The sequence below is a fragment of the Drosophila albomicans genome, chromosome 2L (assembly GCF_009650485.2).
Source record: "Drosophila albomicans strain 15112-1751.03 chromosome 2L, ASM965048v2, whole genome shotgun sequence".
Classification (NCBI taxonomy): Eukaryota; Metazoa; Arthropoda; class Insecta; order Diptera; family Drosophilidae; genus Drosophila; species Drosophila albomicans.
The window spans coordinates 9,700,277-9,722,305 of NC_047628.2; the positions used below are offsets into that span (position 1 = coordinate 9,700,277).

Below are 22,029 nucleotides of genomic sequence, written 5' to 3' on the forward strand. Positions count from 1 at the left end.
CAGATATTGAAAAAAAAAAAATTTTAATTCGCTTAGCCGTTTTCATACATATTTTTGAATTTTCTTGCTCAGTAGTAAAACAGTGCTACCAGGCAGAGTACTTTTGTGCAACATGACAATATATTTGTATATTTAACAGCTGGTCACACTGCAGTTCATTACAAATGTTATGGTATTGGTTAGACCACCACCATTAATCGGTCGCCTATCGGTTCTCATGCGTTGAAAAATAAAGTAAACGAGTGCTACATAAAGTGATTTAAACAATGCCTAATTGGTGCAACAAAAATGTTGTGCATTAGGCGTGCATAAAGTGCAAACAAATGTCGTGCGTGCTTAGTGATTTGAATTGCTCTTTTTGCAAGTTTGTGGTGTACAATAAGTTTTAAAGAGAGAGCTACACATATTTTTTTCAACACAGCAGACGCATGAAAAATGGCGGCGTCTTCAGCCTCGGCTGAATGTAAAGAAGAATGTAAAGATAAAGATGACGATGCATTAACTACAACACTGCACACATGTGCTAATGATCCAGATTTTGCAGTAATATGTGCGTTTATGCAAAAATTCGCTAAAGATTTGGGCTTGGCATTGCCAAATTTTAAGCAATTGCAGGAGTGGTTGACAAACAACGACGAAGGTACGTGCGTGTGTGTGTGAGTAGCTTGTGTATGTGTATATGTGCGTGCATACAAATCTATGCAACTTTGACCAAGAGAGAGCGAGAGAGCAAGCGAAACGAAAAGAGCGTTCGCTTGTTTGTTTGTATTATTGTTTGGTATGGAGTAAAGCGGAGACCGTAAAAAAATGTTGAAAGAAAAACAAAACACAACATTTCGATAACATACAATTCATTTTTTTTACAGTGCCCGAACTTAGAGACCTGCACATTAAACTGTTGCGCAAGACACGCAAAACAGTTCATGAGAAAAGCTGGGAATCAGCGGTAAGCAAATTCTGTTTCGGATATTCTCTGCAGGATGCCTGGGAAATTGAACGCTTTGGTTATCGCAACTCTAGCTTAAAAGTCAAGCTTCGCGTTCTACGGGTGAGTAAAATAAATCAATGTTAGTGATATTAAACCTATTAACTTTTTTGGCCATCGTTTAGGAGTTGCTCGAGAGCCAGTTCGAACGTAATGCGAAATTTCGCGCTCATATTCTCACCGTCAATGCGGCTTCATTACGTGCGCAGCCAATTGGTCGCGATCGTTTGGGACATTCCTATTGGTTGACTCAGGATGGCGATTGCAATTTGCGTATTTATCAAGAGCACTTGGATGAGGAAATCTGGCAGGTGGTGGCCACAAATCGCGATGAATTCGTCAATCTAATTGCCCGCCTGCGTGGTAATGAAGTTGTGCTGCCATCCAAGGACATTGGCGAGGCAGATGAGGATACTACAAGTAGCAGTAGCGGCAGCAGTAATGCGGCCCAGCCACCGCCAAATGAGGAGCAGAAGGTGCAGCAGCAGCAGGTTGAAGATGACAATTCGCATGAAGCTAAGGTGCCCAACCTAAAAATCAAGCTGCGAACGCCTGAACAGCAACAAGAGGAGCCGGAAGCCAAGCAAAAGAAGGTTAAGGTGAGTATATTGCATTTTAGTATTATGCAGTTGCTTTAGTAAATCTGTTTTGCAGCCACTTCTCATAACACAAGCCAAACTCGGAGGATCGCCAGCGCCTGCCAAAAAGCGACCGCTGGAGGATATGGACAGTAGTCCCACAGCGGAGGAGGAGGAGCAAAAGAAACAGCGTCCCACATTGCTGGACACGAAGCGCATCAAGAAACCCAGTCGGTATGAGAGCACCAAGTCAGAGGATGATAATGAGGCGGACTCGGAAGATTCAGAGTTAGATGAAGGCGAGGAGGAGGAGGAATCACTTGACGGCGAGGAGGAGTCACTTGACAGTGCGGCGGCTGACGAAGATGAGAACGAGCAAAACGACGAGGATGACGACGATGATGACGAAGTGGGCGAAGCTATTGAAGAACCTACGCTCATTGTACGTGGTCAGGGTGCGGGTCGAGACAACAAAGCAGCTCCAGAGCATGAAGAATTTCTCGTTGGATATGGAGATGAGGAAGATGGAGATGCTGCAGTAAGCGAAGCGGTCGAGGAGCCTTTACTTCTTGTATTTGGTGAAGGCAACGGCTTCGATTGCCTTGTTGGCAATGGCAAGAACGAAACGGATGGTGAGCAAGCCACATCGAAGCCAGAGCCAAAGGCAACGTTCTTTTTCGGTGAGCCAGGCTGCCTTAAGCTCAGTCCTATTAAACAGACACCAAAGCCGGAAACGAAACGCAGCATCTTCGACAGTATTGAAGAATCTGGTGCGGAGCCTGAAAAAACCAATGGCGAGAGTCTAAAGCCAAATGAAGCAGCTGCAGAGACAAAGGAGGAGCAAAAGGAGACGCCATTTGCAAATGGCAACGAAGTAGCAGAGACGACAGCCAACAACTCGACAGAATGTGTTAAAAATGAGGAAAATGCGACTGCACTTGAAGAAAAAGCTCCAGAATCAAAGGAGACTGATAAAACAGATGAACCAAGCAAAGAATACAACTGTCAAACAAAAGAAATCTCAAATGAACAAAAAGAAAAGCAGGAAAACAGCGAAGCCACAGAGAAGGACGGCGCACCGGAAATATACAAAGTGAAGGTGATAGAAACAAGCGAAGAAAGCGCGCAAAACAGCGAAGAATCAGAACGAAATGAGAAAAAAGAAGACACAGAAACATCTAAACCGGTTGAAGCAATTTTGGACAAAGAGGAAAAAGTCCTGGATGAAAGCAAAAATCAAGTAGTACAAGCAATAAGCAAAGAAGAGTTAGAGAAATCCGTTGAGGAATCAGGGGAAAGCAACGCAACGATGGCAACAACTGAATTAAGCTCAAAACCCGATATTCAACCGTTGATTACTGCTGAGAAAACAGTTGAAAACGTTGTTCAAGCAGTTGATATTAAAAACATAAGTCTTCCAACTATCAAATCTATTGCAAAAGACGAATCAGTTTCGAATGACATTGAAAAAATTAAGCAAATTGAAAGCTCTGTGGTTCACAAAGAAGAAACGGTTAAAACCGTTGAGGCAATACCTACAAACATCGTTGAATCGGTTGAAACGAGTATAGCAAAGTTAACCGATCCAGTACAAGACGACTTGCCGAGCACCTCAAAAAACACAGCCCCAAGACGCAAATCGGAGACTCACAACGAAAAACAAACTGAAACCATAAATGAATCAAAACAATCGGATGAAGTCAAGCCTGAGACTTTAGTGTCAAGCGTCGTTTCCAAATCACACCAAACACCTGAAAGTGATACACAAAAAGCAAATCGTAAACGCCGTCTAACCGATTTCGCAACACCAAATCCGCGACATTCCACCTCTGAAAGCGAAATCGATGTGTATGCCGAACCCCTGCCGGAGGAAGAACAGGCGGCTGGCCAACAGCCAGTGGAGGACGATGACGACGACTTAGACGTGGGTGGAAAGCGGATTAAGATGCGACCAAAGATTACCAACGTGGAGGCGCGTCGCAAGGTTGAAGCACAGAAAACGCAGATCGAGGAGACGACATCTTCAAGCGGTGAAGAAGATGCACGCAGTCGTCGCAAAATTATTGCGCCCAAACGGCATTTGGAGAAGCCCAATCCGGTGAAGACGAAGCCAACGCTGGCAGAAATAATTGAGAAGAAGCTGAAAAAGACGCCTGAGAAGACAACAGACCCATTGCCTGCGTCAACGACACCGCAACAAGCCAATAAGGCCACACCTCCGCCACTAGCTGCAGCTGCATCAGAAAAGATTGAAGCTGTGCCCTTTACACCGCCGAAGAAGTCACCCGTTACAAAGCCCCTCAAGAAAAATCTGCTCACCCAAATACGTCAGGAGGAGAGTGACGAAGAGGCAACACCTCGTAAGCGCACAAATAGTGAAACAGTTGTGGCATCGTTGCCCGCTCCTCAACCGCTTGAGGTTTCACAACAACGAAAGCGTCGCAGCAGCGAGGAAGCCAAGGAGTCCAAGGAACCAAGCGCCAGTGAGGAGCCGTCTGCAGTCAGCGAGAAATTGAAGCGCAATAATGAGCAGCAGTTTGAGGAGCAGCAGCTGGAGAAGGAAGTTGCTCCAATTGAGCAGGAAACGCCGCCAATCAAAAAGGAATCTTCACCAGTCAAGCAGGATACGCTGCCAGCCAAAAAAGAGGCAACAGAACGCGTCAAATCAGCGACGCCGCCGCCAGTTAAATTGGAGGAATCAAAGCCAGTCAAAGAGCAGACGCCACCACCAGCTAAGGAGGAAACTCCGCCGCCTGCTGAGGGTCAGGGACGACGCTCTGGTCGTCGTGGAGGTGCTGCTGTAGTTCACACAGAGTTGCCGCAGCCGAAGCGTACCAGAGGTGGCCCAAAAGAAAAAGTCAGCGTGGAGAGCAAGCCAGATATTAAGGAAGATCCGCTGAAAATCGAAGAGCAGTCAGAGGATGATGAGCAGGAGGAAGAAGAGGAGGAGCAACCGCTTAAAGCAGCCAAGCCTGCAGCTAAAACCAAGATACCAGTCAAAGAGGAAGCAAAACAGGATCCAGTCGAACAACCAAAGACTTTAGAAGCCAAGGATGAGCCGACAAAGGCAAAGCCAACGACTCCAGCAGCCACAACGCCTGGAGTTGGGCGTGGTCGGGGTCCGCGAAAGAAGCGCGAAGTGGACACCACCAATATCATTGATACCAACGACTCGGAGACACCTGTGCGACAATCGCGACGCATTGCACAACAAAAGATCAAAGAGGAGGCGGAGCGACGCAAGTTGGAGGAGGTGGCACTGCGCACAATGAAACAGCAGCTCAAGAATAAGAAGAAAGCCGAAAAGGAGTCAGATCCCACAGTGCTAGAGCCTTCAGGTGAATCGGAGTCCGCTGAATCGGCCAGCGAACCGGAGGAGACAAAGAAAAAGATTAAAAAGAAGTGTCCTGGCAAGGATGGTGGTTGGTCATCAGATTCCGAGGAGCAAGTCGAGAGTGAGGAGGAGGAGGAAGAGCCACCGCATTATGAAACAGATCCTGGCTCACCGCTCTTCAAATCCGATCACGAATTCTCACCCGAATCGGAGCTGGAGGACGACTCGCAGGTGGTGCCCATGAAACGTGCTCGCACATTGCGTAAAGAGAATGCCGACGATGCAGAGGATTTCGCTGCTGCAGCGGAAGCCGATGAATCGTGCCAGAAGTGTGGCAAATCCGATCACCCGGAGTGGATATTGCTCTGCGATACGCCGAACTGCAACAAAGGTTATCACTGCTCCTGCCTAAGTCCTGTGCTCTTCTACATACCCGAGGGCGACTGGCATTGTCCGCCGTGTCAGCAGGAGCAACTGATTGCCGCTCTGGAGCAGAAGTTGCAACAGTTCGATGATCTCTTTGCACGCAAGCAGCAGGAGAAACGCTTAGCCGAGGAAGCCGAGGTTAGCAAACAGCATTTATTTTATATTTTCTGTTGGATAAAGTGTTTCTGCTTTTAAATTGATTACCGATTACGAGATAATAAACTGATTATCTTTATTCTCTTTAAAGACGTTTTGTTAAAATGTGTTGCAATATTTTGTTGATTGGTTCATTTAAGATAAATTATTTTTTGTCATTTTATGGAAATGCTAAAATTAAACTAAATTCAAAATCGTTAAATCGCTACCATAATATAGATTTATAATTTAAAAACAATTTTGAAAAACTTGTAAAACATAATGTTATTCTAAAACAGATCTCAAAAAAGAAATTACTTTTTTTATTGCTAGCTAAATCACAAACATAATTTTTCAATAATTTCTCTTATTAATCATATCAGTTTTTAAAAGAAAAATGCAATAATATCTATACTTAAATTATATGTGGTTAGTAAATATGTTACATATGAATTCCTGTACCAAAATACTTTTTATTTCCTTTGCAGCGCGAGGCAGTTGCAGCCGCAGCAGCGCGAACCGCTAGCGAGCTGGAAGAACGATCGAATCAGCATGCCCGCAAAAAGAATGATGATGATGAAGATGATGATGAGGATGATGATGACGACGATGACGATGACGATGCTTCCAGTAAAGGGAATAAGCGCAGCAAAGCAGACAAAACCAAACGAAGACGAGGCGATGGACGTAGCAACAGAAAAGCAGCGAAACGAGGCACGAGACGTCGACGGGGCGGCAAGGATGATGAGTCGGATAGTGGCAGCAGTGGTACAAAAAGTGGTAAGCAGTCGGGCGGAGCTGGCGCACGATCTGGCAGCTCTAGCAGCAGTGGCACAAGCAGCAGCAGCTACTCGGATTCGGACGATGAACCCATCTACAAGCTGCGCAAACGAAGACAGATCAACGTGAGCTATCGTCTGAATGAGTATGATGATCTGATCAATTCCGCGCTCAAGAAGGAAATGGATGAGGTGGCAGGAGCTGGAAATCTGGGTAGAGGCAAGGACATTAGTACAATCATTGAAGCTGACAAGGAGAAGACGCGTCGCGATGAAGGTGATCCGCCTGACGAGGAGGAGAATGATAAGTCTGAAGTGCAGAAAAAGAGTAAGGCTGCAAAATTGCCGCGAGATTCAGACGAGAAGTCCAGCAATGATGACGACGACAGCGATGACGACGATGAAGATGAGCAGCCTCTTAAAGCAGCAAAGAAATCAAAGATCAAAGCGGCGCCGCCGGCCAAAAAGAAGGCACGCAAATTGACCACACTTGACGTCAGCTCTGAGGAGGATCACGGCAGTGATGAGGACTTCAAGACATCCAGTTTCTCCGACGATGACAGCTCGCAATCTGCCTCAGATGACTCTGATTCCAGTCTAGAAGTCTATCGTCGTCCCGGACGTGGCAAGAAACAGCGCAAAGCAGCGAGGCGTGCGGCACGTGAGCGTCGCAAGGATCGCAAGTTTGTGGTGGAGGAGAGCGATGAGAGTGAGGAGGAGCAGCAGCAACGCTCCAAGGCAAGCAAGTCGAAAAAGAAGAAGAAGGAGGATTCCGACTACACGGAAACCGAGACCGATGACGACGACAACGGCTCTGAGCTAAGCGAGAACATGGACAGCGCCGATCTGTGCGATGACACGACCAGTGAGAGTGAGGATGGCGCCTGGCAGCCATCAAAGCGCAAGAAGGCAGCCGCTAAAAAGGCATCGGCGGCTATCGCACGCAAATCCCCCAAGCTGAAGAAGCCGGTGACCAAGAAGCCCAAGCAACTGGAGTATTCGGACGACGATATCAGCGAGAGCGAGGAGGAAGATGAGGAGGACGACGAAGATGAGCAAATTGGTGCCAATGGAGTGCCCATATCCGGCAAAGGATCCGGCAAACAGCCGCGCTCACAGCCACTGAAGAAGACGACTACAACGACATCGTCGGCGCAGGCGCAGTCGTCTGGCAAGGGCAAGGGCAAAGGCAAGTCGAGTTCTGGCGGGGGCACCAAGAAGAAGAAGCCTGCCTCCTCTGATGATGGTGGTGCTGGCGGTGGCGGCGGCTCTGATGAGCGGACGAGAACACGTGGCCGGCGCTACGCTTACATCGAGGACTTTGACGACGACAGCTCCGATGGTGGCATTAAGCCAGGCGTACATCGTCCAGATACGCCGCCCGAAGAGCGTCAGAAGTTCATCCAAAAGCAAGAGGAGATTAAGCGCATGCTGGCAGAGAAGAATGCCGAGGGCGCAAAGTTGGCGGCGACGCCACGTCTCACGCCCATCAAGGGGGCACCGGGTGCAGCTGGAGCAGGAGCGGAGAAACGCACGCCCAGTAAGACAGGGGCAGCAGGTGGAGGAGATTCGTTGTCAACGGTTCCTTTGTCCGTGATACGTCAAGCCAAAGTGCTGGATATTGATTATTTGCAGCGCAAGGGCGAGGCTATCGATGATCTCGACGATGTAGATGAATCGGAGCTGGACGAACTGCCCGACGATTTACCCGAGGACATGGAGGATGCCATTGCCCGCATGGTCGAGGAAGAGGAGCAATTCACAGCGGCAGCGGCGGCTCGTGAGCTGCCCGCTCCAGATGAAGTGTTGCGTACAACGCCTGTCAAATCCAAGCCACCCAAACAACTGCCCGCGGCGCCGGAGCAGTTGCCTAGTGCGTCGGGTCTGCAGGAACCGATGCGCAAACGTCTGCCTATGCCCACAATGCATCCGCCACTGTTGCGCCATCAGTTCCCCGGCCATGGTCCAGCCGGAGCGCTGCCCGCTTCGCTGTTACCTCCGCCGCCGGGCCAACAACAACATGGTCCACCGCCAAGCATGCATCCCATGCTGCAGCGTCACCTGGCGCCGCCTCCTCCGGCAATGCAGCTACTGCAGAACGCGCTCTCCGCCCCTCTTGGTCAGCCATTGAGCCGTGCCAACTATGCGGCACCACCACCTCAACAACAGCCGCTTCCAGCTATGCAGCGCATGCCTTTGGGTATGACGATGCCCGTGGCAGCAGCTCATCTCATGCAGGCAGCCGCTGCAGCTGCGGCAGTGCGACCGCCACCACCGCAAGCCGATACAAAGCCGCGTGGACGTCGAAAAAAGGTCACACCACTGCGGGATCAGCTGCAAAAGCAACAGACTGCTGCTGCCGTTACCGCAGCTACCTCCAGTGTGAGCAGCGACAAGCCAACGACGCCAGGCAAGACACCGCCTGCTCAGCTCTTTAAGCCTCACGAGGATGCACCAGTTGTCGTCTCCCAGCCCTCTGTCATTACTCGCATGCCGATGCCCTCGCTATTGCCGCCCGCACATGCTCGTGGTCCTCCACAGCCACCTGGCGGTGGCATGTACCCGAGCAGTGCGGAACTGGCACGCTTCTATGGCCAGCCGCTGCCGCCGAGCTCAGCACTGAGACCCACCTATGGAGCACCGCCTCCACTGCGTGGTGCACCTCCCACTTCGACGGCGGGAGGAGCACCTGGTGGAAGTGCGCCTAATTCACGAGCGCCGCCCTATCTGCATGGCCCCGAGCATCACGGAGGACCGCCACCGCCCGGCGCCTTGGCTGGCGTCTATGGCGCTGGACCGCCACCAGCTCGTCATGCCTCATCGCATCTAAATCCCTACAGGTGAGTGGAACCGTTTATATATCCATTTGCTTTTGTATTTTACCTTGCATTATGTAGTAACAAACTAACTTAATGTTTATTTTATTTATATACAGAGCGCCTCCCATTTATGGCAATCCCAACTATCCGCCGCGTGTTGGACCCCCAGGTGCTCCTAATATGCGACCTGGAGCCGTGGACTATGCAGCGGGAGCACGTAAGTAGTCACTTGGTATCAGCCATATCAATCCATGCTTTAACTCTTGTACTCTTAATTTAGGCGGTTATCCACCATATGGCTACTATCCACCTCCACTGACCACACCTCCAGCGCATGCATCGGCGCCTAGCTCAGTGATTGTCAGTGCACCGCCGCCGCCAACATCATCTTCAGTGGCGCCTACAAATCATTCTGTATCCGTATTAACACGCGGCAAATCGCCAGCCCCGCCCGCGCCTGTTTCTGCTCCAGCGTCGGTTGCATCAGCAGCACCTGTGGTCAACGTGGTGCCATCAGCAGCACCACCGCCAACAGCAACACCAGCAGCTCCTCCAGCAGTGCCGTTGCCGCCAACGGAATTGCCCAAATCATCCGTGATAACGAGTAAAAAATTAATAACGTTGGAAGCATACTCCAATACGAAATCGCCGCTAGCTGTTGTGGGTGATTCAACAGCAGATTCGCCAGCGGCCATTGCCGAAGAGGATTCCAGTTCGGCGCATGGCAACAGCAGCAATGCGACTGCAGGGAACAGTGTGGGAGGGGGCGTCGGTGAGTTCAGCGGCTTGGTGAGCTACTTTAGCTCGCAGCAGGATGATTATGACACATAACAAACGCCGCCGAGAGCCGCCAGCTTGTATATAATGTAGTTGACTATATATAGGAATGTACTGTATATGTGTAGAGTAAACCGAATCTTGTCTTTTGACGACGAGGGGTCCTGGCTATCCCCTCGCTTCAGGCCACTTATTGCAAATTACAGTCCACAACCACACACACACACACAACCCAACACACCACAATCATGATTGCAATGGAAAAGTGCATATAGAACAGATCCCTTTATGTGGGTCTAGGCAATGATGTCAAACCTAATTTAAATGTTCTAAATGAATATATTTAATTTATTTTAAGTTTAGGCTTTTATTTTCGTGAATGTATTCTCTATGTGCTCCTAGAGTCGCTTCTACAGCAACTGCAACAATTTAAGTATTTTAGTTTAATTGTATGTTAAGTGTGAAGTTTCAATCTTCCCTCGATATGCTCGCATATCAAAACTATCGAGCGCGCGATATCAATTAGGAAGCATTGCTACAATAATGATAATAATTTATACACAATCACACACTCACACTACCCTATAAAATATACATAGAAAACTAACGTAAACTATACAAAAATTAAGATAATTAATTGACAATGCATATTATAACGAGTTATTGCAACTATAAATATAACATGATATGGAATTAATGACGTATACTAAATACAAATTGAAATTAAAAGAGAATCAAATCATCAAAACTATTTAATATTAGTTGAATAAAAAACAAAACAAATACAAATTCGAGTTTTCATTTCAAACAATCAATTCTGTAAGCTTTATAGTCATTTACATATCATTAAGTCAATGCAACTTGAATTGACAACGTCTCTATAATCAATGGATTAATTAATAATTAAATCGCATAAATTTTTATTTGCTGCCAGAGTGTCATCTGCACGAAATTCGACCTTTGGGTGTTTCTCATCGGCTTTCGCTGCAAATCTCTTGCATATGCATAATGTGTTCGCAAATTGATAGGCAAACATTAATGTGGCGAGCGTGTGTTAACTAAATAACTAACTGTATGCAACATTTTGATATTTGCATAAGCTACAATGACTTTTGGCCAAGCAGCTTTCAACTTGGCCCGAATATATATGTATGTATGTGCGTGCAAATAAAATTGCCTTTTGATCTATTGAATGCACAGGTTAAGATATGCGAAATCATTTTATCTGGTCACAAATCAGTGAAACTTTGCGCCACAATCGAATTGTTATCAAATAGATGCTTTCAACATCTTTTTCCTTTCCGCTGATAATAATTTTATCACTTGTACCCAATATCTATAACTATCAATCCGTTATTTATTTAAGTTTAAAATTATTTTTAGTATTTTCTATTTACTTCGTCTACAAATTAATTGCATTAATTCGTTTAGATTGAAAGATTATTTTTAAATTTAATGCAACTTATAAAGCTCTGAATACTATAAAATGTTTGAATGAAACTATTTTAAAGCTCGACGATCAAGACATTAATTTTATTCGAAATTTACGACTAATGGAAGCGTAAATGTACGAACAAAATTACTTACTAAACTTTTGTTTAAAAAACTATAAAAACTAAAAAGTTATCCTTAGCTTTATTAAGAAGCTAAATATGCGACATCTTTCATCAGAAAATCTATTAAAATTAATAGATTCGTAGTAAAATTGCAAATTGATCTTTGTTGTCTTCTCTGCTGAGCAGCTGATCACAGTGTCATTAATTTGCAGCATTGCTTTAACCAAGTTTCATTGTTATTATATTTCTTTTGATAATCCCCATTTGCGAATTGGTAAAAGCAGCCAGGGATTTACATAATTTTATGGCCATATATATGACACTCGATTTTTATAGTATTTCAATATTGCCATTCCCCACATTTAAATATATACATACATATATATTTTCATATATGTATACATATGGCCGTTGGTATCACGCAATGTGCATTATTAACGTTGTTTTTTTAGTTTTGTAATTAAGAGACTTTTGTGTATTTACTAATTTAATTTTTTTATTTTTATATAAATTTATTAGCTAAAAATCTCAACAGAAACTTTGCATAATATCAACAAATAATCAACAACAAAGGGACAAAGGCCGTTTATTAATTTAACAAACGGCGTTGTCCCCGATGAGTGGATGGAGTGATGGCCACTTAGAAACGGAAACGCTTGGCTGGCACGTTGTACTCGTATCCGCTGGACTCAACAGCTGGAGCAGAGTAGCTGGGACCGGAAGGTGCCGAGAAGATGGGAGCAGCTGGTGCAGGTGCTGGAGCTGAGTAGATGGGAGCGGGAGCTGGAGCAGAGTAGACTGGAGCTGGTGCAGGAGCAGGAGCCGAGTAGACGGGAGCAGGAGCTGGGGCAGAGTAGACTGGAGCAGGAGCAGGGATGTCTTGCACAGGTGGCAGGTACTCTGGAGCTGGGGCAGGTGCGCTGTACTCAGGAGCAGGAGCGGGGGCAGAGAAGACTGGAGCGGGGGCAGGGGCAGAGTAGACTGGAGCGGGAGCAGGGGCAGAGTAGACTGGCGCTGGAGCTGGAGCAGAGTAGACTGGAGCTGGTGCAGGAGCAGGGATGTCTTGCACAGGTGGCAGGTACTCGGGAGCTGGAGCAGGTGCGCTGTACTCAGGAGCAGGAGCAGGAGCAGAGTAAACTGGAGCTGGAGCAGGAGCAGAGTAGACTGGAGCTGGTGCGGGAGCAGGAGCAGAGTAAACTGGAGCTGGAGCTGGAGCAGAGTAGACTGGAGCTGGAGCGGGAATGTCCTGCACAGGGGGAAGGTACTCGGGCTGAGGAGCGGGAGCAGGTGCTGAGTAGATGGGAGCTGGTGCGGGAGCCGAGTAGATTGGAGCGGGAGCTGGAGCAGGGGCAGAGTAGGATGGTCCAGCTGCTGAGCGAATGTCAATGTCGAACGATGGGGTTGGCTTGTCGTAGTTGTAGCCGTTGCCACCGCCCAGATTCAGATGCGAGACATCAGCCGAAACAGCGGCAATTGCGCAAACAGCCAAAACGAAGAATTTCTGCAAACAGAAACAGAAAAAAGAGCAATGAGGAGTGGTGATTAAAAAAATCCGTGGAGCTGATGATCCGTGTGAGATTAGCGAGTAGTTAATTGGCAGGCCAATGCCAAAGGTAAACAACTGTAAGGTCATCTCGTCAGTACTCGAACATATGTATTTAGTGGCTTGATGGATGTGATGATACAAGCTCGAACAGAAGTGCGAATGCCGAATTTTGAGTGTGTATTATTGTGTCGAGTGTTGCAGTTGTGCTCGTACTTGTTTCTTCTTTGTCGATAATGTTGTTGATATTGTTGCTTACCATTGTTGTTGATATTTGTTGTGGATGAGTTTAGTAAAGATTCGTTGGATTTGGATTGACCAAGTGCCTGACGCTGAATGATGACAACAAGCAGATGCGACAGCGTTTATATAGCTCCCCAGCAAAGCGTGACGCCGCATCGACTCGCTAAGGTTTCACATATGCTAACTGGCCGGCTGATGGCCTGCGTTTGCTGCTCTCGATGTTGCGGTTGCGCATGGAGATTGAGATCTCTTCCTCTCATCTCTCATGTGTTCCTTTCTCTTTCGCTCTTGCTCGCCCGCTGCAGACACGCTCTCTCGCTCTAATGCTTATCAACAGCGCCGCCAGTTGAAGGTTTTGCAATGTCAATAGGGCGCGCAGCGTCTTCAGCAGACGCAGCGAGCAATAACATTACTATTCCGGTAGCCAGCGACACGCCAACACATTAGCATATGCACACACTAACATTCACACACATCTAGACATCTCATCTTACACCTACATAAATCAAAAAGCAATTTAAGGGCCTAGAGAGTAAGGGCAAATGTCAAAGTTTGTTAGCCCACACTGTTCATGCATATTCATCTATGGCTAAAACGTTTATTGGTCTAGCAATTTGTTGTCTTAGCCACACAATGCTAATGGCCAAAACGCTGCTTGACCAACTCAAGGATAACCAATGTTTTATGTGTGCGTCTGCCATGTCAAATTCAGATTCAGACCCGGTCGGGCCGTGCCATCATTAATTTAATTTTCTGGCTGTTATGTAGACATCATGTTGGTCTTTATTTTAATTGTTATTTGACTTATTTACAAGTTTCATTTTTCTTTATATTTCTTTTATATTTTTGGGATTTTTTTTTTTGCGACTTTTACCCAATCGTTGCATTAGTTGGCATTAATTTTTGTCTTTCTTTCCGTTTTTTTTCCCTCGTCTTATTTATTGGTTCGAACACCTTTTTCTTTTCTTTTTGGTTCAGTCTGGTTTTTGGGGAGCATTATACTACATACTTGTCGTCGTAGTATTGTTGCTATGGAGGCGACCTTCAGACGGCCGACAAAACCTGATTAATTTGCTTGTATTTAAGGCGATGCCAATCAATGCATATTGGTTAATGTTTAATACATGCAATTTGGATGGCATGTTTCACTTAAAAACCTTAAGACATAAGTCTTAAACCAAATTCAATTCGAACATACAACAAAACACGCATTTGCTTAGCCTAGTTTAGTGCCCCTTGTCTTAATGCCTTGTTGACCTGGCCACGCATGGGGCGGCTCTATTGTAAATCCGTTTTAATTATGTCCGTCAATACGTCACATTCAAAGACACTGCCAGAGGGGCATTCACCAAAAAAATATTCGCAAAACGCTCGTCTGGCTCGGCTACTCTGTAATTAACCAATTATACATAAGTCATAAGGGAAATACTACTGCTATAAATAAATGCATACATAACATAAGTCGAAAAACTCTGGCAACTTTGAGGTAGGTTTCGTCTCTGTCGTGTTAACGATCTACAGTTAATAAATATAACTGGTTTCATATGATTGACTGTTTCGAATCTGTCCATTCACTACGCTCAGAATTATCTAATAAATATATCTAAAAACAGACGCTACAAAATTCCCATAGTTAAACAATAAGCTTGCCCAATAAATATTTGGAGCACGAGATGCGGCAACATTAAAGCGAATTAATTGATTTTACCGATACTAATTAGTGTAGATTACAAAGCTAAACAGCTATTATGTTTCTTTGAGTCAATGTAAAAAGCTTCATCATCGTTTAATCTTGCATAAAGAGCTAACAATAAAAGCTCTCTGATTTTCAAACTGTGAAAGCTGCGCGCTCAGTTGTTCATCTTTAAAATATTAAACAGTGTGGCAACACTTTTCTTGGACTTTTTTTCTCTAGTCCGGCAGCACTTTTGTAAGCGGGGCTTTCTTTAATTTAACTGTTTCGAAGTAGCTTACGGAGGGAGTTTTAATGGTTTATTTAAACTGCTGTAAGTTTCGAGCGTATTGTGAACACGTCGACTGACTTATTCGTTTTAATAAATGTGTAGTTAAATTTAAGTTATTTTTTAGTGTAAATGTTTGTATTAGTTTTTAATATATTTTGTAAAATTTTTTTTATTGTTAAATAGTTGTACATGAATTTATTCAATTTTAATCGTTTATAACTTTTAGAAGAGATACACTCTGAGAAAATCATATACATTTGTTTTTACTCGCTGTACAAATCAAATTACTATAGTACTATCATGTTCACCAGAATTTTGGGCCTTTACTACTATTCTTGACCACCAGCAAAAAAGACAAGTATTGCCTATCTCAAAGGCGCGGAGCTTGAAATCTGCCTTAATTACCTAAATAAAAAGAGATGTAAATCAATGAAATTACTATGGGAATTAATTTACCCAATTGTTCAATTGATACGAATTTTAGTACATTTAAATATTTTAAATGCATATTTTAAAAACCAGTACCAATTTACAATTTGAATCCAGAGAAAAGAATGAATGAATTGGAATTTTCAATCATCGTCCTCACGACTGTCGTCTCCAGGAGCGAAAATTTCAGATAGTTCCAGAAATTGTGCTAAATGCTTGCCGAGGTATATCCCAAGAGATATCCCAGGTATTATAGTTATAGCTAGGCCCATTATAGTGTGCTTATCTGTAAATGGTTGAGGACCCAATCCCTCATTCATTTCTCCTCTTTTTGAACCGTTATACCACCGTCTTATGGACCAAGTCTGAGCACAATGACCAGCTAGGATTCTTCTCATTTATAACATTAGTCAATAGTTTCATCTTTTTGTTGATTTTTAACCATGATTTTGTATTGTTTATAATTTAATCGAAAAAAGTTTCTGACGTAAATAGCAAAACTTTCTCCATACCCAAATGTTGTTTAAGCAACACGCACTCAATTCGAGAACTCATTGCGCATGTCTCTCTGCCTAACGGTTCCGAGCGTCGAACCAGCTTTACATACATATATGGCACTTCCGTTCTGTACTCAAATATTTGCTGGCTGTCGACTGGCGAGACTTCAATGGGCCAATTGTTCAAGTGCTTGACTGCTTCTTCCCCTATGCTTGAGTCTAATGCATTTTGTCTGCATTTTTGGTACTTGTACTCCGTATCCATAATATCTACTTGACCTGCACTTGCCACAATTTGTGCCGACTACTTCTGTGCCTGTTTAACGGTCCGTTACTTGCAACCCAACTTCAATCTGGGTTCACTAATTACCATCAATTAAAGTCTCTCTAAATTGTCAAACCTTAGATTTGTTGATTAGTTGAAATCATATGCATAATCAAAAATGTTAAGACTAAGAATAGCATTTGTTTATGTAGTATGATAAAATTATCATATAATATTATATAATAAATAAAAATATCGTAGCATTCCATGATATTTTAGTTATTGACTGAAAATGCCATCGGTAAATTCAATATATTCAAATTTAAAAGTAATGTAATAAATGATATAAAAACTTTTTTGTTTAGGAATCTTTTAAATAATTGAATCTTTATGTATTGTCATATGAAATGTTTTTTCAATCGCTATTTAGTTATAAGAATCAAATATGTATATTTTTAAATAGATTACCAAGTGTTTGCCTGTATTACCTCGTAACTTCATATTTAAAACACTCCACTAATTAAATTTGTGTGTCTTCAAAAAGTAAATAAATAATTGTAGATCATAAAAAATGTTTTTTTTTTTCAATGGCTGCCTGTTGCGTCATTATCTTGTCTCGCTGGTGATTCAGTTCCATTAACGTCAGACAATTTCAACCAAGAGATCCTTGGCAATTAAATCTACTTCCTCGCTTAGGTATGTTAGGCGGTTTTCGTGTATGAACCCTATTATTTTATTTGAACAACCACCATGGCCCAATTTTCCAAGCCTTTTTATGTTTAGGGCTCTGTTTGTTAGCACCTTCAGCCATGGCAAGTTCGTTGCCTAAGTCTTTCGTTGTGTGCAATTGCCACAACAAGAGTTGGGCATAAGTAGATTCCGCTTCCGTTTGCCATTTCGCACGTACATGATTCTCGCACATTTTTATGACTCAGGATCAAGACTAGCCCAAGGGTAGTAAATATTTGAAAACAGCCGCCGGGAAATTCCAAGCACAAAAGGCACATGTTGAGGGTGCAATGCAGTAATTAGTGAGATTTTCCAAGGAACTAGCATTTAATCTTTGCTGCCATAGACAAGCTCACGCATTGTGCAGCGCCCTAACAGTGTTTGTAGCAGTGGTCAGTCGATCAGGTAACGATCGATGAATTCGCCGCAAACTTTTTAGTCAGACTCACGAAGCCGCTATTAAAAGCAGCGAGTTGACGGCGTTGCGCCCAAACGTCTTGCCGGCAACTGATAAACCCGCAAAGCTTTCAGTATGTTTTCAACTGTGGCGCGTTGCGGACGTTGAGGCTGCCACGAGAGCGAAATAGGTGTAGGTAGTGTATGCATTGAGAGTATGCAAGTGTGTGTGCATGTATGTGTGCGTGAAAGCCGTTAAGAAGTCTGGCACTGAGTAAGCCAACAAACGAACAATCGAACGAGCGAACGAGTAAGTGAGCGAGCGAGCTGGCCAAGAGACAAGACTGAAAGAAAAAGAAAAAAAAAACTAAAATGAAATAAAATCTGTAAAACGGGCACGTCGCGCTATTTTATTTTCATCTCTTTTGTCGTACTTTTCTACCTATCTAACTATGTATTGGCTGCTCTGCGGCTCTCTACCTTCTTTCGGCCTGCGTTTTGCCTTTTCTGCTGGCGTGTCTTGTGGTCTCTGTTTCTGCATGTGTGTTTGTGTGTGTGTATGTGTATATCTCAGTAGCTGAGTGTGTGTGTGTGTGGCTTGCGGTGTGGACTGAAACTTCAGGTGCAGTCGCTTTGAATTTCTTGAACAAGTTTTAGTCAGAGTTTGGCCTTCGTCTGGCATGGTACAGTATACGCATTGATTCCGTCGCTGAATCTTCGATCAGACCCTAAAATAATAATTGACAATACAGAGTGTAACAGTGTGTGTGTGTGTGTGTGTGCCTGTGTCTATAAGCGGCTCAAACTGGATTTCTTTACAATTGTTTGTGCACTACTTACGTGTCGTTGTGTTTGTGTTTGCCAAAAGGATTTGTGTATTAAGTTTTTTCGCCAATCAAGACGCGCACAATTCGCCAAAGAAAAACTTGCAACAAAAATAAAATGTGCAGTAAATTGGATATATTCAAGGAACACCAAACTCAAGCAAAGAACTGGACTTAAAAACGATAGTATTTAAATGGATATAAAATTAAATTTTCTTTTATAAAATAATCATAGTAAAATCTAAAACAATTTTAAAGAAGGAATACATTATTAAAAAAAAAGTTATGGTGTAGCAAAAGAATGGATAAACGATTAAAACGCCACGATCTTAAGGAAATACATTAGCAATTTCTTCGTTTGTTCATTGGATACCGCTCTGTAGAGATCGTTACATTAATCTAGCTGTTCATCGCCATTGATCTTAGGTTTTGTCCAAGCTTATTCAAGCAAGTTAGCTGAACCTTAGCCACACAGCTAACTGCTGCTAGGCCGTGAGTTCTGTTGTTCTCTTTGTACCACTCCATTAACTTGTCTCTGGCTTTTGCACTTTACGTTAACTGACATTAGAATACGTCTCAGTCTGTGCGAGCACAACTTATACATTCGTACTAACTTCGCATGCCAGCTGCGCATTTACGCTCCCATTAACCAGGTAGAAATTACACACAGTACACACCACACCACATACTCCATACGGGAAACAGGGGAAACAGGCACAACATCAAGTGTTTTGCGCAATGACGAAAGAAATTGAGGCAACAAAAAAGTAGACACCAACAGCAAGAGAGTGAGAGAAAAAATATAAAAACAGTAGCAAGTGTAAAGTATGAATAAAAAATACTTTAAAACATTGCAAAATTCGCTGCAAGTTATTGCAGCTCTGCAGTTGCCAAATAGAATGCTCGAAGCAAGTTTGTGGCTTCAGTCTTTTGTTTTGTATAATGAACTGAAGACGAAAAAACTAAATCTCATGAAGAACGCAGCAGATTCGCCCCCAACCAATATTTCTTTTAATTAACATAAATATTTTTCCTAGATTTCTTTTTACCAAACTGTTCCCATTGCCGTCTTAAGGTCTTAACGCATTCAGAAAACGTGCTTAGCGTTTTCAAGTCGGCTCAGGTGCTTGATTCTGCATGCATAATTAATAGGCCGCTAGCCCAACCCATTAAAACATTATAGAACATTGCATAAACATGTTCGTATCATAAATTTCATTTTTTTCGGTGTCGCGTTTAAATCTTGTTCGATAGAGTTTTTTTTTTTTTTTGCTTTTGGGAAACTTTCAACTTAACCTAACTCAAGTGAACTCTCAACTATCTCTCTGCAGTGCAACAACGTTGGCCTTGTGCATCGAATTAAACTAAAAACTACAACGAGCACAAACAAATATATTTAATAATAAATATATAAAAGTTAAAACTCAAAGTTGCCATAAACATCGAGAAACAAAATACATAGTTATAAAGTGAGCATACGAAACGGGAAGACTTCAAGGATAACCAGCTGACATGCCACATAAATTGGATTACTAAAAGCCAGACTACGATATACAAAACAACTCGTACACACTCCGAGTGTATATAGGCTGCATAAAAAAGAGGTAAGTTGCATACGTATTTATAATGAAGATGAATGGCACTTGAAGGGTAGCATTAAGCACTCTTAGTTGGGTCTTCTGTTGATGGTTTTTTTTCCTATATACATTCTGAGTTGGGTCTGGGCTGAGATCATAGCTCTTTGTTGATAGATACATTCATTAGGACAGCTTAAAGCTGACATCATGCATCAAACATTGCTAAAAAGCGAATTCATGCCGCGCCTTCGAGTAAACTCATTGCGCAAAAATGTGATTATGTATCGTTATCGATAAACAATAGCCAAGATATATTTTTCCATGATTATTTTCATTATAATGGCACGCTTTCATTTTGCCAGCGACTAGCAATAAAATTGATTGTGCATTAGCTGCCAGTTTAATTGTGTTTAAGTAATTGATTGATTGATTGATTCGCGAGCAAAAGAGATGGATGACTAGCCATAAGCCATGAGCAATGAGTTCGGCTCTGAAGTCAGTTATGGCGCACACAAGATGCCGGGGAGAAGACCGTATAAGTAGCACAGCGGCAATCAACATGAAAGAACAATTTCTTTTACTTTCTATAAAGCAAAACAAAAGCGCCGACTGTCTGACTCTCTGACGTTTTCAGTGCGTTGTTAGTCTGTCGGTTTGTCAGTCTCGTATTCGTTTGTCACATTTATTCAATAAAGGCCAAGTCAACTTCCAAGTGGCGACTCAAAAAGCGAGAGCGCCGCACCACAAAGAGTTAACCTCAATTATTTCTTTATTTTTTTTTTGTTGTCTTCAAGACGCACTCTCCGCGTGTTGTTGCTTAATAGCAACAGAAAACAATAACAAAAAGCTTCTTGTTGTTGGTCTTGTGCTTTTTTTATTATAGAAAATTTCACTAACTGGAAGTGAAAAGCAGAACAAATGACGTGCGAGTTGTATGCTTCTCTCTTTATATCTCTCTCTGACTCCCTCGCACTTCCTCTACCACGGTCTCTGTGAGATCTGTAAACAACAACAAAACGAGCTGAACGCTGAAAATAAACCACAACCTTTTGCTAAAGCATTTTTGAGAGCTGAGTTCATATTTGATTCAGGCAAAACTGGCAAATAAACCCGTTTCGTGGTTTCTTTAGTACGACAGTTTATAGATGAGTTCTGCTTCATAATTTAGATAAACGAATAAATGAAATTTTTCGCGTTGCGGTTTTTTATAACCAGTGTAACTTGTTTCAGTCCGTGTTTTACGAGCTGTATTTCAATGATTAGTCATAATTTGTATATTAGCAAGTGAATGAAACGGAAGTTTAGCTCGGATTCTTTGTCTGAAATACTTTCCCTTTCGACATATTATACTGGCGACTCGCAAAGTAATCGATTTTCTTGGTTGATTTTCACTTGAATCAATCTATCCATTACACAATGATCTAATCCACATTCTTTCAATTTCAAATTTCCCAGAAAATTCGAAACGAAAAGTCAGCATTTAAATACCTTGAAATAAGCCAACTATTGTTGTTTCCTTCTATAAATAGCAGCTGACGCCTAGACGGCGGCACAGAGCATCCTAAGCCGAACCCTAAGAACTCTGAATCAATTCACAAATCCAAAATTGTGTGCAGGTAATGAAACATCGACATGTTTACCTGCCAAAGGTGCAAGAAGTCAGTTGAGAGGCAGCCACATTTGGACACATTTTGATAACTATAGAAAATAAAGAAGAAGTAAACCCTAACTGAAATTTGACAAACAGCCACACAATACATCAAGTGGCTTTTAGGCAAACTGAACTGATCTGAACTGAAGGGTTCGACAAAAGGGGTATGACTCATATAACAAGATCTATTAAACTGATTAGAGCCGAATGATCAAAGCATCGCTGTAGCCATCATCTTTTGTTCGTGTCTGAAGTCTTTAGATTGAGCTAGACATGCGACTTGTTTATCATGCTTGATATATACTACATATTTTTGGATTTTAATCAGCATCATTTTCTAATCAACAACTTTTCCTTGACAATGAAAGTTCGTGGCCGTCGCTTCCGTCTGTCTTTTGGACAGTGAAAGTGCTTGGCAAAGCTCATTCTAAAAGCGAATTAATGTTGCCCTTAAGCATATTTTCTGCGACTGACGAAAAAGCCGCTTAATCATCTTGAAAAACAGTTGACAATAGCGTACTT

General features: G+C 43.2%; 4 protein-coding genes across 7 annotated transcripts in view; 2 read left to right on the forward strand and 2 right to left on the reverse strand.

Annotated features, from left to right (window-relative positions):
* The first annotated feature begins 188 nt into the window (after positions 1-188).
* Positions 189-10,589, forward strand: LOC117563287 (uncharacterized). The gene is made up of 7 exons (XM_034241529.2): positions 189-640; positions 867-1,048; positions 1,111-1,584; positions 1,640-5,461; positions 5,947-9,077; positions 9,173-9,273; positions 9,337-10,589. Exons 1-7 carry the CDS (start codon positions 436-438, stop codon positions 9,885-9,887), a joined length of 8,466 nt encoding a protein of 2,821 aa, XP_034097420.2. The 5' UTR covers positions 189-435; the 3' UTR covers positions 9,888-10,589.
* A 1,322-nt stretch (positions 10,590-11,911) lies between these two features.
* On the reverse strand, positions 11,912-13,289 carry LOC117563288 (skin secretory protein xP2). Its single transcript, XM_052002912.1, has 2 exons — positions 13,192-13,289; positions 11,912-12,890 (listed from the first exon to the last, which is right to left on the reverse strand). The coding sequence occupies exons 1-2, from the start codon at positions 13,192-13,194 to the stop codon at positions 12,030-12,032; spliced, it is 864 nt and encodes a 287-aa protein (XP_051858872.1). The 5' UTR covers positions 13,195-13,289; the 3' UTR covers positions 11,912-12,029.
* Positions 13,290-15,307: 2,018 nt separating this feature from the next.
* Positions 15,308-16,080, reverse strand: LOC117564568 (essential MCU regulator, mitochondrial). 3 transcript variants are annotated; one of them, XM_034243403.2, is made up of 2 exons: positions 15,596-16,080; positions 15,308-15,535 (listed from the first exon to the last, which is right to left on the reverse strand). In XM_034243403.2, the coding sequence occupies exon 1, from the start codon at positions 15,964-15,966 to the stop codon at positions 15,712-15,714; it is 255 nt and encodes an 84-aa protein (XP_034099294.1). In that variant the 5' UTR covers positions 15,967-16,080; the 3' UTR covers positions 15,308-15,535; positions 15,596-15,711. The 3 variants fall into 3 exon arrangements, with proteins under 3 accessions (XP_034099294.1, XP_034099293.1, XP_034099292.1); XM_034243402.2 differs by having other exon boundaries at positions 15,309-15,531; XM_034243401.2 differs by having other exon boundaries at positions 15,312-15,544; positions 15,596-16,079.
* Positions 16,081-17,610: 1,530 nt separating this feature from the next.
* Positions 17,611-22,029, forward strand: part of LOC117564065 (uncharacterized) — a 33,232-nt gene continuing 28,813 nt past the window's right edge. The window contains exons 1-2 of one of the 2 annotated variants that reach the window (XM_034242689.2): positions 17,611-17,648; positions 19,611-19,883. The gene's annotated coding sequence lies outside the window, so the exon portion shown is untranslated. Of the gene's footprint in view, positions 17,649-19,610; positions 19,884-22,029 lie in introns of those variants that run through there. The other variant, XM_034242690.2, reaches the window with a different exon arrangement.

Excerpts from the sequence above, each read along its gene's own strand:
- LOC117564568 (XM_034243403.2), bottom strand. The coding sequence starts at position 15,966 with ATGAGAAGAATCCTAGCTGGTCATTGTGCTCAGACTTGGTCCATAAGA.
- LOC117563287 (XM_034241529.2), top strand. The coding sequence starts at position 436 with ATGGCGGCGTCTTCAGCCTCGGCTGAATGTAAAGAAGAATGTAAAGAT. Across the intron at positions 641-866 it reads GTTGACAAACAACGACGAAG|TGCCCGAACTTAGAGACCTG; the intron begins GTACGTGCGTGT and ends TTTTTTTTACAG. Across the intron at positions 5,462-5,946 it reads GCTTAGCCGAGGAAGCCGAG|CGCGAGGCAGTTGCAGCCGC; the intron begins GTTAGCAAACAG and ends TTTCCTTTGCAG.